General features: G+C 41.1%; 1 protein-coding gene across 2 annotated transcripts in view; it reads left to right on the top strand.

Moving 5' to 3' along the window:
• Window positions 1-14,280, top strand: part of DOCK1 (dedicator of cytokinesis 1) — a 287,412-nt gene that overhangs the window by 58,825 nt on the left and 214,307 nt on the right. For both annotated transcript variants that reach the window (XM_065639491.1, XM_065639490.1), the window contains exons 22-23: window positions 1,095-1,229; window positions 5,265-5,373. In XM_065639491.1, coding sequence (XP_065495563.1) covers window positions 1,095-1,229; window positions 5,265-5,373 — 244 coding nt within the window. The remainder of the gene's footprint in view (window positions 1-1,094; window positions 1,230-5,264; window positions 5,374-14,280) is intronic.

Here is a 14,280-nt window from a genome sequence, read left to right as displayed (position 1 = left end):
AAATAGTGAAGAAGGGTTAGGCCTTTAGTCACAACTTTGATATTACGATCACTTTGTTGAGTTGCGGCCTTCGTGTGAAGCGAGTAAATGATGAAGCATCCTCCAGCATCTGGTTTTATTCCCATAGCTGGTCCCTTTGACCACAGCCATGGAGAATATTGTTCCCCTCCTTAAATTCGGGGCAGCAGAAGCAGCTTTAAGCTTGAGGATGCTGGAAAACCTGAATTCTGGCTTGATTTGTGCCCATGGGCATCACACATCCCTCCCCTCTCCCTGCCTTTTATGGCACACGTTTATTTAAGTTAAAAGAGGTTGCATTGACAGTATCTAAGTGGTTACTTGGAATTCTTAAGCGGTTTACACCTATTCAAATAAATGCCTCTATATCAAGGTGTCTGTCTACTCAGTGTTGTTTTCTGTTAGTGGTCTATAATGTACTTATTTACTTTCAGTGTGAATGTTGAAACATACAGTGTGGCTGGGATGATTTTAAATGGCATTACTTGTAGTTGCATTAAAATCGTTATTTATATGCAGGTAGTTGAAATGGTATTATTTAGAAAATTGTTTCGCTTTCAAATTTGATAGACTTGAAAATGTGGAAAAAGAGAATTTCCAACTGGTGTTATACACATTTTTGAGAAATAAGTTTCACAAATTTTAGCCCAAAATCCACGGGAAAGCCTTGTTTAATGAAGAAACCCCCATTTTAAGCACTTTCATTCTTACAATGTGTTTCTATTTAATTATTTTTATTATTTTAACTAGCAGTAGTAGTAGTTGCACCTTTACAATAAGCTAAATCTGAATGCCCCTAAATAGCCAGCAGAAAATAAGTCTTACTGAGATTTGCTGTATTGCCTGTATGTTGAATAGTGTTATGGTCTGCGTATTTAATTTTTTTCTCAATAATAGGTTGCACCTACTCACTAGCAAAAAAGAAGTACATAATGGGTTTATTAGTTGCATAATTAATTTTGCAGCTTGGTGGGTGGGCACTATTTGGGCACATAATTTTTATTTAAATCTTTCAAAACTGAAATTTTTCTCTGCGGGCATACTTGTAACTTGTATGTGGTTTTGTATTTCAACAGAAAACTGACTAAAGTTTTAAAAACCTACGTGGATAACGCTGAGAAGTGCGGTATCATCGACCAACTCTTCAAAGCTATGAAAGCCTTGGAGTACATCTTCAAGTTCATAGTCCGGTCCAGGATCCTGTTCAATCAGTAAGTATTAGTGGATGCTGATACCTCCTGCAATTCCCATTTACCATGTTGTTAAAAAAGTGTCCAAAGTTGCTCAATATTGCACTATTTTCGAAATACCTTGAGCTGTTAGAACTTATTTCAGGAGACAGCTGTTGCCTAGGAGCAAGCCAGATTTCTTTAACAGAGAAGAATATTTTAAGTAGCAGTGCACTGCTAAAATCGTGATGTGTTTTAGGTCTCTAAACAAATAAAACTTGCTGCTATTTGGGAAACTTTTGTTCATAGCTGTCTGGTACCGTGAAGGTACCACGTAGCCGTGTTGGCCTGTTCCTCATCCAGGCCTGGGCTTGGCTTGTGGCTTTGCATAGATGGCTTCAAAAGTCCTGGAAAACTGAAGTATTGAAATTTTTGCAATTCTGTAAAAGCTTTTGCTGTGCCCGAGGGCTGCTGGGGGGATGTTTTCTGCTCCCCACTCGACCTCCTGCATGGAGAACTGCACAGGGACTCCCTGGTGCTGTCTGCGGTGGGTGTCCATCTGTAAAACCAAACAGAAATATGTATTCTAAGTTAATTTGAGAGTCAGTACTGTGTTCTGCATGCAAAATATTAAACAAATTATAGAACAAGTTGATGTATTCATCTTCACTTTAGATTTAATCCTTTTACTACTTGTTAGCAATGGTAACAACCTTATTAGAAGGGATTTATGTAGAGCTCTGAAGTTACCAACTGCACCAACCTTTCTCTAATTTAGACATTGTAATTTAGTTCTGTAGGAGTCTTGCTGTGAGATTCATCAAATACTGTATGTCACTTACACTGTTGCAGGTCCTACAAATCACTTTAAAACAGAAAAAAATAATCATCTCTTGCCGCAGATTAGATTTACAGAAAATGACTCTCTAGTATTGGCCGTTGGATTTCCTTGTGCTAAGTACTAATTCACAGTTCCTTAGTGTGGGGAAGACACAGCTCTGAGTGACAAGGGATTAATCCAAGATGCTGAATGACACCATGATTTGTGCTGCCATGAGACCTAAATCCTGCCCGAGGTGTGTGACTTGAAGTGATTATAACACAGAAGCGTAGCCGTGTTCTGAAATATTGGTAGTGTTTTACTGAGAAATCGCAAAGAGCAAGCAGAATCTTTTATTCAAAAATATTACACATTTTTAACTTCAGTACTGTGGTAGTGGACTGAATATATGGAGCATTTTAGTAATGTGATTGCAGGCGAGCTTCAGTTCGGGATAAATACATACAAGCCTAGTTTATCTAGTTAAACCCTGGTGGCAAATCTATTTGTTCAGTATATCGGGGTTTATAAAGGCACAATATTATAAGTGAACTTTAGAAATATCTTTATTTGGTTTACTCAGTAATGATCCCAGTGGTTATATTGTATTGCAGCAGTCATAAAATTTTGAAGGCAGTGCTAGAAGGGTCAGCTTGGTGTAGTTCTGTTTTTCTTGTAGCTGCAGGTTTTTGGGCATTATCAGATGCATTAAATAAATATATGTTAATAACTGACAGTAGAAACACATTCGCGACTGACTTATTTATTTTTATTACTATTTCCTCTTTGAAACACAAAGCTTTTTGTCTGAAGCAGTTTGATTTATTGGACTGTCAAGTTTAGTTACTGCTTATATTGGTATTTGTTTCACCTCTCTAATCTGTTCCGGGGGACAGCAAAATCCATTACTGAAGTTAGGAGTTAACAAGTAATTTGTCCTGCAAAACTCCCAGTTTTAGCCTAAAAGGGGAATAGAAGTTTGCACAGTAAAATAATGCAATTTAATATTTTTTCTGTGGCATTCATTTCCCCTGTCTGCTGGTTAAATAGCTTTTTTTTAATATCTGTGGCTCCCAAAGGCTTATGAACACAGCATTAAAAACAATATGTATTAGTTTCAGTGTAAAGCAACAAGAACATTCTGGACTTCATGTTTATCTTAAAAAGAGGAGCTCCTTTCCTTCTGTAATAGGTGGTCCACTGTGATATCTTCAAACACAAAGAAATCTTACTATGACTGTATAAGATCCCTAGGTGTGATGCTCATTCTGAGCTGCACACCACATCCAAGACCTCCTTCACAGAATTATTCTTACTGGGTTTAATCCCAGAAGATGATGGAGGGAAATAGAAGAGAACTGAAGTCTTGCTGGGAGCTGCTCTAATAGGTCCTGGCACAAAAATGTTTAGAGTCATGGAATCATAGAATAGTTTGGGTGGGAAGGAACCTTCAAAGTCCACCCAGTGCCCGCCCCGCCATGAGCAGGGACATCTGCACCAGCTCAGGTTGCTCAGAGCCCCGTCCAGCCTGGCCTGGGATGTCTCCAGGGATGGTTCATCCACCACCTCTCTGGCCAACCTGGGACAGGCTCTCACCACCCTCAGGGTAAAACATTCCTTCCTCATGTCCAGCCTGAATCTCCCCTCTTCCTAGTTTAAAACCATCACCCCTTGTCCTATCACTTCATGCCCTTGTAAATGTCCATCTCCAGCTTTTTGGAGGTCCCCTTCAGGTACTCAAAAGCTGTAATAAGGTCTCCCCGGAGCTTCTCTTCTCCAGCTGAACAGCCCAACTCTCTCAGCCTGTCCTTCCAGCAGAGCTGCTCCAGCCTCGCATCATTTCTGGGGCTCCTCTGGCCCCTCTCCAGCAGGTCCATGTCTGTCCTGTGCTGGTGACCCCAGAGCTGGACCAGCACTGCGGGGGGTCTCACCAGAGCGGAGCAGAGGGGCAGAATTAGGTGAGCTCAGGGCTGGAGCTGGGGGAACCAAGGAGGGCTTTGGGAGCCCAGTTGCTGTTGGATGAAGCTCTCGGAGGCCATCAAAGCCAACTGGGTAAACATGGGCTTTTAGTTGGGGAAAAAGACCCATCTGATGTATATAAACCCTCCTGTTCAGATTTCACCTGGATGCCAGGTTCTCCTGAGCTTCTTGTAAGTGCTGATCTTTTTTTGGGGGATCATGTTAAGTCTGTATAGCTGAGGTTCCAGGAAGTGCAACAGCCCTCGTGTAGGTGAGTCACACAAACTGCCAAATGGGAGCGAAACTTAAAGGATTTGTGCAGAGTCTAGTGGTGGTCTCGTCCTCCCCTTCCATTTCATAGTGAGAATTATCTCATCTTACACCTGAACCGGAGATCAAGCTGCATTTAAAATATTCAAGGGCGTTTCAGAAACATTCATTCCAGTGCTGCATTGAGCCAGTGGACCAAGTTCATCAGCTTGGCTGTATATTTTTTGTCTTTGTTGTTGCTCGGGCATCTCAAGGCAGTTTTTATCCCTGTGAAAGCATCTGCCAGAGAGGGAGAGGAGTCCCTGTGGGCAGATGAGCTCTTAAAAACCCTGCCTGAAGGCACAGGGACCTGACTTTGAACTTTCGCTGTGGATAAGTTGTTCTTCTGCAGCATCTCCACTCGCCGTATGGTAAACTGAGCCTTAACTAGTTTAGCATCGGCGAGCCAGGAATTAGAGGTGAAACGCATTTTCATTTTGGCGCTCCCTTCCCATGGAAAAAAAAATAGGTTTTTTTAATCAAATAGCGGGTTGATAGGCTTTTTCTTTCTTTCACAGAGCTTAAGGTCGCTCACCTTAGGCCACTGGTAGATTGTAATGATTGCTGGCAAGTTGTCTGCTGCTTTCTGGCTCCCGCATCAGAGAGCTGCTTGGCGTCGGTCCTCCCAGACATCTGCTGGCTCCGGTGCAGGGTGGAGAGCCTGTCCTGCTGCCACGTGGGCACGTGGAATTGGGTCAGCGCTGAGGGATTCACCGTGACTTGAAGGCGTAAAGAACAATACTGGATGTGGCATTCTGCATAGGAAGCTTTAAAATAAAAAAATCTGTTGTTCCTGCTGGCCCAGCCTGGTCATTCTGTCTCGTCTGAAAGAAAACTCTTGGTTCAGTGAAGAAACTTGTAGAAATTCTTGAATTAAAAACCAAAAAAAAAGTAATGCAACAAATTATCATCTGTCATTTGAACAGATATTTTAAAAATATATTTCTGTTTTATTTGGATTGTGCTTATGAAAGGTAATTATTTTTCAGGCTTTATGAAAACAAAGGAGAAGCAGACTTCAGGGAGTCTCTGCTGCAGCTCTTCAAGTCCATCAACGAGATGATGAGCAGCATCTCCGATCAAACTGTCATAGTGAAGGTGTGTGCCTTACAGATCTCCATCTCGGCCGTACTTTTGCATCCTGAACCACAGTTAGGTGGTCAATGAAGCATGTGTTTGTGCCCAAAAGCGTGTTTTACCTCAAACGTAGTTAATACTTAGTGCTTCTAATGAAGGGTCTGTGACTATATAAAGAATATGCTTTGAACAAGTGAGTTTACTTAAATTCCTGCAAATACCTCACTTTTAGTTTTAAAAGACAAGGTTTAAATGATGTGTAGCTTAACTTTTATAACGTTGAGGTATTGTTAAGGCATTTTCATCAAGATGCTGATGACAATGTAGATCCTCATAACCTTATGCAGTGATTTATATCCCAGGCTGTTCAGGAACTTCAGTAGAAACCCTGGTAGATATTTTTAATGGAAAATCAGTACTGAGTCAGACTGCAGACTTCACCCCTCGCCCCTCTTCTCTTGTCCCTTTAAAAGAGTGTCTACTTTTGGTAGAGCTGGCTGGCTCATGGAACTGGGAATGTGGTCTCTGCCCTCAAATGAACATGGGTATTGAAACGTTGAGTTGTAGGACTGGTAGGTTTTTGTATCCGGAGGAGTCTGAGGTTGGTGTGCCCGTGCTGGTCTTGTGTTCTGTTGGTGAATCTCTTTCACCATGGAAAGGTACAGAAACTTTCCTAAACATGCGTTTGATAATCTACACCTTGAAATTCTCCTTGTGGTTCCCAAGAGAATTTATAAAACGATGTAACTCTTGACCTAGCCTTGCTGCATCAGTTGAAAGATCGTGATCAGAAAGAGTCTAAGAACTGGGGTTGAATTTGAGGACAGTTTGACAGCGTGACTCCTCCTGCCCAGATGCGCAGTGCTTGTGTGTTAGAAGAATTTTTTAATAGCAGCTGGGAGGCAAAGACAGATGGAAAACACCCAAGTCAAAGCCACTGATCCTTCATCACTGAGTGCACACAGGTCTTGGGCTAGTAATACTGTGCCGAGCACACAGCAGAAATAGATAGTGGGGATAAAGCTGCTGAGTTCAAATATTTTAGTTATAGAGACTGAGACTTTATCGTCTGATAACAAAATAGGGATATGACATGTTTCAAGAAAGCTGTATTTTCATTCCACTGACAGAGTATCTATCCGGAATGGAAATCGATGAGTTTGAGTCGGTGACTCAGAGTGTGCTATCTGGTGTTTTACAAATAGGATGTTTTCAGATTACGAGGATTGAGCATACGATTTATTTTCCTGAGACTTGTTTGTGAGGCCCACTTGAGGAAGATAGATGAACATGAGCTTTTTTCTTTTTCAACAGTTCATGCCTTGGAGGAAAAAAAAAAATATATCCCAAAAAATAGATTTGGTTTTCTTCACCCGAAATGCAGGAAAAGCCGACAAACTTCCTAGCAAAGGCTAGAGAGATCCTGCTGCAGCAGCGTCCGTCCTGGTCCCTGTGTTGTTTCGCGTTCAGATCTCTGCAAATGTGCGCAGGGAACATCTGCTGTCTGCAGTTGACTGCGTGGAGTGCGCTGGTAGATGAAGCACTGAGAGATGAGCCAGGGTGAGGCTGTCCAAGCAGTGTGCTTGTGGATGCCTTTCAGAAGCCTTGACAACATTTCATTCATTATTCATTGCTTTCATCTCCTTTGGACTCTAATTACTTAGCTCTTAGGACGCATAATTGTTAGTATTGGCTTTTTCAGCTCATGAGATTCCTTTTATTATGTTCAAATATCCACTGAAGCGTGATGTTTTCTTCAAAAAATAAAAATGTGTGGTTCTGTTACAAATAATGGAATTATTGAATAGGTGGATAAATGGGTTTTTTTGAGACGAGTGAGGATGGTGTCTGTGGATCTTGCCTGAAAAAGCTGTTGGAGTCTTGGCAGGGTGACAGTAACCGTGTAAAGTGGACATGACATTACAGGCTTCATTCAGCATCTTCATCAGTGATCTTGAGTTGGTAGCGATGGACCACACTAGAGAAACGTCAGAAGGACCCTACAAAACTGAGGCAGCCAAAATGGAAGCTGCAAGGTGGACAAATCTCAAGCAGTGCGTCTCGGGAAGAGTAAATTAATCCCTCTGTGATGCTCTACTTGGAGCTGGCAGCTGCAGTTTGGGGAAGACACGTCGGAATCATGACTGAAAGGTCTCCCGGGTCATTGGTTCCATGCACGGTGGCAGGTGAAGCAGCAACAGGGCGTTGGGTGTCAGCCAGAGGGATAATGAGAAGATAATAGGCCTGTCCTTTTGTGGTTAGATAGCCTCGGTGCATCCGCATCTTGCTTGCCAGGTGCTGTTCTGGTCTCTACCTCAGGAAATAGTTGAAGGGGTACAGAGGACCAGGACTGGGAATTGTCCACCTTCCTGGTGGGTCAGCGGTCTGGGAAACTCTTCTGCTCCAAGTCGCGGTAAAAGAAATAGAATCATAGAATTGCAGAATCATTTGGGTTGGAAAAGACCTTTGCGATCGAGTCCAACTGTTAACCCAGCACTGCCAAGTCCAACCCTAACCCTGGTCCCTAAGAACCTCATCCATGTGTCTTTTAAACACCTCTAGGGATGGTGACTCCACCACTTCCTTGGGCAGCCTGTTCCAAATGCAGGAGGTTAATTTAAAACAAGTAAAAGATTTTTTTTTTTTTTTTAAATTTCTGAAGCGCACTGTCCCAGGGGTTGTGAAGGCCAACAGTGTCAGCAGGCCCAGACAGAGGTTAGACAGATTTACAGACCACAGGTCCAGGGATGTTCTGAAAGGATGGGTGGAGATGCAGCCTCTGAAGGATGCTGGGGGAGGAAAACGGACCCCAGAAACTGTAAATGTCGTCTCCTATGGCCAGTGTTGGAGTTCCAGGCTATACAGACCAGTGGTGTGACCCACGGGGCGTTTCTTGTGCTGTTGGATACTCTCGTTCCGAAGTTTTGTGGAACAGTAATGAAGATAAGCGGATACATTGCGAGGTCCTTGTGCAGTTCAGATCAGCAGATCGAGCTGTAGCGTTTCAGGCTTTTGGAACTGTTTTTAATGTATATTGAGGAAGCTAAATAAGTGTATACAAAATAAGCCTGTTTGGAGAGATAAGAAGTTGAAAAGACCTACATAGAAAATTAAGGTGCTTCACATTAAAAGATACAGATGCTTAATTCACACATTTGAATATTTCTGCTTCTCTTTGCAAAAATTGTAATCTGTCTTGACAGTTTATCAACATGAAGCAGAACTGCCAGTGGAAAGTTTTCTTGAAATGTTTGCAACTTTTCTTTTTGGGCTGGTTATACTTTTATTTTTTCCTCCGTAGTATATCTGTAGCCTTCAAACTGACACTGTGCAGGGGAGAATGAATGACTGCAGTCTTATTTCTTAGCAAGAATTACTCTTTATTCAAATATTTGTGTCCTTGTGGAGGCTGATGAGCTGTTTCTGACTGTAGGTTAGGTCTTCAGTTCCTTAATATTTTGCATTTAAATTGCCCCTGTTTTTAATTTGAATTTTTTCAAGGCTTTGGGGAAATTTGAAAGAAAAAAGTTTCCCCAAAAGAAAACTCTGTGTATGGTACAAGGATTTAATGTTGTAGAGCACAAAACAGAGACTTTTAATTTATACGTCTTTTAGGATTATGGCTATTCAAAATTTCTTAGGGTAGGGGACAATTTGTATGGGTGGCTGCTTTGCAAACCTGACTTGAGTTTCAGCCTTTAGGGAAGCAAAATGAAGAATATTTTCTGTGGAAGGCATGTTAAAAGTGGTACTGAGCAGCTTTGCTGGCTGCAAGTAGGTATAATTGTGCACAGCATTGATTTAATTTTTCTCAAGACTTAAAAGGAAAAAAAACCACAACAAACAAAAAAGCAAAAGCCCTGTTTATCTGCAAAATCCTCTACTACACCAAAATCATGCTTTGCATTTCTGAGGATGCTCTGACTCCCAGTCTCATGGCTGGGAAGGGCAATGAGTGGATCTTCTGCACAGAGTCCTCCAAGAAACGCGAGGAAGAAATTGTTGCCCCTGAGGGTGGTGAGAGCCTGGCCCAGGTACCCAGAGAGGTGGTGGCTGAAGCATCCCTGGAGACATCCCAGGCCAGGCCGGACGGGGCTCTGAGCAACCTGAGCTGGTGCAGATGTCCCTGCTCACGGCAGGGGGGGCACTGGGGGAGCTGGGGAGGGCCCTTCAACCCAAACCATCCTGTGATTCTAAGAAGGCCCATGTTGGCCTGGAGTTGAGAGGTCCGTCTGTCCGTGCCAGCGGTCTGTCCCTTCGTGCTTCAGATGTGGTCAGCAGAGCGGGCTTTGGAGGTGACCAGCGGTCCCAGTCTGCTGCCTGCGGTGTCAGTTCAGTTCATGGTCACTTTGTGGCTGAAGAACTTGTCAACTGGTCCTCAGGGTGGCTGTTTGTAGTGGCTGACTTAGTGTTCGCATGGAAAAAACTATTTTATTCAGAGCGCGAAGGTCTGTTTCCTTTCGTGAGCTTTTGGTATTACAAAATAATAACAATTTAAAACCATTATTAAAATGTTATTTTAAATTTGAGTTGTAGTGCTTCAGCTATGTATCTTTACAGCAGGTAAATCCATATATGCTTAGACCATTATTTGAGTAGAGCTTTACTAGCATTTGTACCTCTTGGTGGACTCATATGTTGCGATCAAAACATTAAGACGTAAGAGTGAATAAAACTTTCTTTCGAGGCTATAAAGACAGCAATAGTCAATCCCAAAGGTTTGAATTTGAGAAGCTCGTTTGGGTATAAATTACAGTGTTCAAAACGCAGAGTTTGTTTTTTACAGTTAGGTAACTAAATATAATTGTTAGGGGTGTTTTTGTGTGTCAGTGGTGACTGCAGTGGAGACAGGCATTCAGAAGCTGCCATTTACAGGTTTTTTTTGTTTTTTTTTTTTTTAATTTTTAAGATGTGCAGCTTTCTATACTGGGGAGAGAAATTCGGTGATTGGAACTGACAGACGCTTTGTTTGTCCTCTTACTAACAAATTTTTCTTGACGTGATGAATGGTAGCGGTCTGGAGTAATAATTTGAGAAGTAGAGAGATCAAACTTTGCTTTTCAATTAGCAGTTTGATTTTAAGAATTACTTGATTAAGGTGTGCAGCATTTGGTACGCGCGCATTTTGAATAGTTACAAGTAAAGTGAGTTGCTTAGTTTTATTTGTATTTTCTGCCTATTGGTGCATGATAATTATTTACTTTTCCTGTTACAGCATGAGCTCAGCTGAAGCCTAGCGTGACGTTTCGAGTTCAGATAAAAATGCAAATGTTTCCCAGTAGTTTATTCTTGCATCTCTTTGAACCCAGGGCAGGAGAGCCAGCCGCACGGAATTGATGAGGACTGGCTGATCCGGGCTGCGTTTTTAGGACGGAGCTCAACTATTCTCAGCAGGGTTCTTGCCATTTGCTCTAATGTTTGCTCTAATATGGGACTTTACTGCTGTTCCGCGCGGCTGCAAAAATTTAGTTGTCTGTGCTTTAAATTATCTTGATAAATAGATGTGTATATAAAATTATCCTGTAACGTGACCACAGAGCGCCAGGGTGGAAGATGGTAACGTTTTGCTAATGTGAATTATCATGTGTGGGGGTTTTTTTAGTAATCCTTGTCTCTTTTAACACGGTGCGTATTTCTCAGTATTCATACTGTGCTTTTTCCTACTCTTAATATTAAGCGTTTATTGCTAACGCCACAGAAAAGTATATTTAAATCAAGACAGAGAACTACATTACAAGCTGCTGAGCTACCTAGGAAGAAACCAGAAGACTGCACCAGTCTGCAGGGCTTCTCCAACAGGGTGAATCCTTTATAAACATAATTTAAAATTAGTCGAGTAACAAAATGCAACCATGGACTGAAGTTTCTGTATCTCTCAGAACCAATATGGAAAAGTCTGTTGTTACGTGGGCAGCAAACACAATAATTCCTGGAAGAGCACAACACCGCTTAACTTGTGATCATGTTTTGTGCTATTTTACACCAAATTTCGTGCCAGAGGCGCTGGTTGAGTTGTGATTTGAAATTGCTGGGACAATTAAAAAATAGTCTTCAGGCTTTTCTGGAAATTGTTTCATCCAGCTGCTGACTGGGCTTAATTTGGCTGGGCTGATGAGTTTAATAGAGCGGCATCCGGGATAATGCTTGTGTAGAAGGTAGGTGCTTTGTGCTGAATGACACAAAAGATGAAAATTAACATTAAAATGTACAAATTGAGTCAGGTAAAGCAAATTTATTGCTTCATCAAACAAAAGAGTTCCTAAGAACATACCATATTTGGCAGAGAGATTTTATGGTTAATTTTGGGGCTAGGCGTGCGGCTTGCAATGACTGAGTTTAGAAAATGGCATTTTAAAATTAAGTATTTTTGCTTTTGTGTAGCACAAGGAGATGAACTTAAATCCTAGACAAAACCTGTAGTCTACTGTTCAGAATACTTTTTGTTCTACTTTGGAAGTGTCATTTGTTCAATCTAGTGACAACCTGAAGTTAGTATAGCAGTTTTCTTAAGCGACTACTCTGAAGAAGCTTTTTTGTTACGGTTTTTGACATTCCTTGTCATTATAAACCCCAAAACGGGATAAAATAATTTTCTGTTGTTGCACGATTACTTTGCTGTAGTCTGTACTGCTTTGTTTTCATTTACCAGTGACCATTGTTGTTATCACGGTAGTAATTTCTGTTTTGCATTAATGGCGAGATTGCTCAATATTCTCAACTGCGTAATAAACAAAAGTAAATTGGAAGAACTCTCATTGTTCAATTCTGATATCCAAAATTGTATCAGAAGTGACTTTAAGCTGCTTAGCAAGGCTACCTTATCTTATTTTAGTGTCCTTTCATATGACAAACAAGTGTTCGTGCAGACGATTTGCGTTCTGCCGAGTGGTGGAAGGATGCTGGGGTACAAAGACATTGAAAACTCAGGAACTTTTCTGCAAGGCAGCTCCTTCTGGTAATTTAAGCAGTTGGAGTTTCGGGGATTCTTTTTGTTCCAAAAAAAAAAACCCCAAAGCTCACTCTTATTTTGCACTATTTATATATGCAAGTGTTAGAGGGCTCTCACAGGCTTTTCGGGCGTTGAGTTGTTTTTTCTCCAAAAAAATTGCACAAAAAGTTCCTCTCAGCACCAAGTGACTGTTTTGCTGACAGTGTTTTCTAAATTGCTGGCTCTAGGATAAATTTTTAGTCATAGAAACTCCTAGAACTTTTAGATCTGAGGAACAGGGTAGTTTTTCCTCTTGGGAGATCCTGTTACTTTACCCATTCCCGGCTCATTAAACCTGTCTGGAAATGAACCATCAGGCAAAAAAAAAGTTGTGGTAACATTAAAAAAAGCAAACCAAGCTGCATTATTTAGCTGTCAACTCTGAAGATGTTCAGGAAAATACAATTAGCTGTTAAGTCATTATGAGCACATCAATGAATTTATCTTAAAGGTTGAAAAGGGTGACTGCTCTAGATAAAGAGGTGGTTGTGATGATTTAAGGAATAAGTTGCAATTATTCCGTGGAATGATAAAACCTTGGAATTTTATCCTCTCTATTGGCTGCGCAGAGAACTGTGAGCATCAATTATTGCTTCATTTATTCTATTTAAGGCAAAGCTTTGACTTTTCTGGACCTTATTATTTTCGCTTAGTGAGTTTTATTTCTTGGCGTGCTTAATTATCTTTTTGTAGTTTTGAAGGGTATCCTTGAAGCACGACACCCATCGACTTAGCGATTCAGTGGGTTCTATTGGCAGCCGCTTCATGGCATAAGTGTCAGGGTGGTTCTTTTCATCTGGATGTACTTTGGCTGCGGTATAATACATTTTATACATGGATATGGTATTCATAAGGGGGAAACGAACACGTATTTGTGTAAGTGCACAGCTGTGTGTATGGTTGGGAGGGAGAAGGGCCGAGATGTGATATCAAAAGGTGCTTTGAGTTCGTTCACAGGCCGACATGTGCTTGTTGACCTCGTGCTGATCCTTGAATCACATCCCAGGGAAAAAAAAGGAAAATTCCAGTAATACCCTGGCAGTCAATATAACAGTGAGTGTACAAGGAAGTTCAATACAGTAACAGGAAAAAATTATCCATTATTCATATGTTATTCTGTCTTGTTCCTGCTTTCTCCTCTTATTCTTCCCATTTGCTGGTTTATTTGTGTGCTCTGTAGTACTTAAAATGAATGATTTTGTAGCTTGATAGGGGTAGTAATAATTTGTCACTTGTTTTCCACAGAGGGAGAAGCCCCTTTGGGCAGTAAAATTTTTATTACGGCCCAGCTTGAAACTTATGTGTAATTATTGCCTAAGTGTGTGAGGCTGGTCCAGCTTTGTATGTGTAATTATTGCCAGAACCCGTTTGATTAAAAATCGGGAGAATTAAGGTTCTTCATTATTGTATTTAATGCTGTTGTCAAATTTTCAAGTGCTTTAGGCAAAGCTGTATAAGAATGATGAAATTAAGATTTTGATTTGGTTTGCTCTATACTTCCTACAGAGATGAGGAATTTGAACCTTGGTCCGGTGCTGATCAAGAGTAGAAAGTAATCTAATTTAATTTCTTTCCATGGAAAAAACCCAAAACAGATTGCTTATTTGTTCATTTGTTTTTCCTGATGTTATATGACAAGATGAGAACAGGTTTTTTTGTATCTGCTGAATTTAATATTCCTCACTTATGTATTCCAGTGTCCTGGGAATAACCAGCGTTACAATTGTGCTACTGGTAACAAAAGATCTACTTTCAGCTGCAGCTTCTAACAGAGTAAAATCGACAGTGAGAGCTGCTGTTTTGCAACAGTTAATAGCAAGAAAAAGTTATTTTAATAGACCTCTGGATTACACAGATACGGATTTAATCGTGGGGCTGCGGAGCCTACTTGTCCGATCGTGCTGTCTGTCATATAATCGAGGCAGTTGAGACTGGAAATT

This window comes from Caloenas nicobarica, chromosome 7 (assembly GCF_036013445.1).
Source record: "Caloenas nicobarica isolate bCalNic1 chromosome 7, bCalNic1.hap1, whole genome shotgun sequence".
Lineage (NCBI taxonomy): Eukaryota > Metazoa > Chordata > Aves > Columbiformes > Columbidae > Caloenas > Caloenas nicobarica.
Note: the sequence above shows the minus strand (reverse complement) of the source record. Positions and strands in the feature narration are given on the sequence as shown.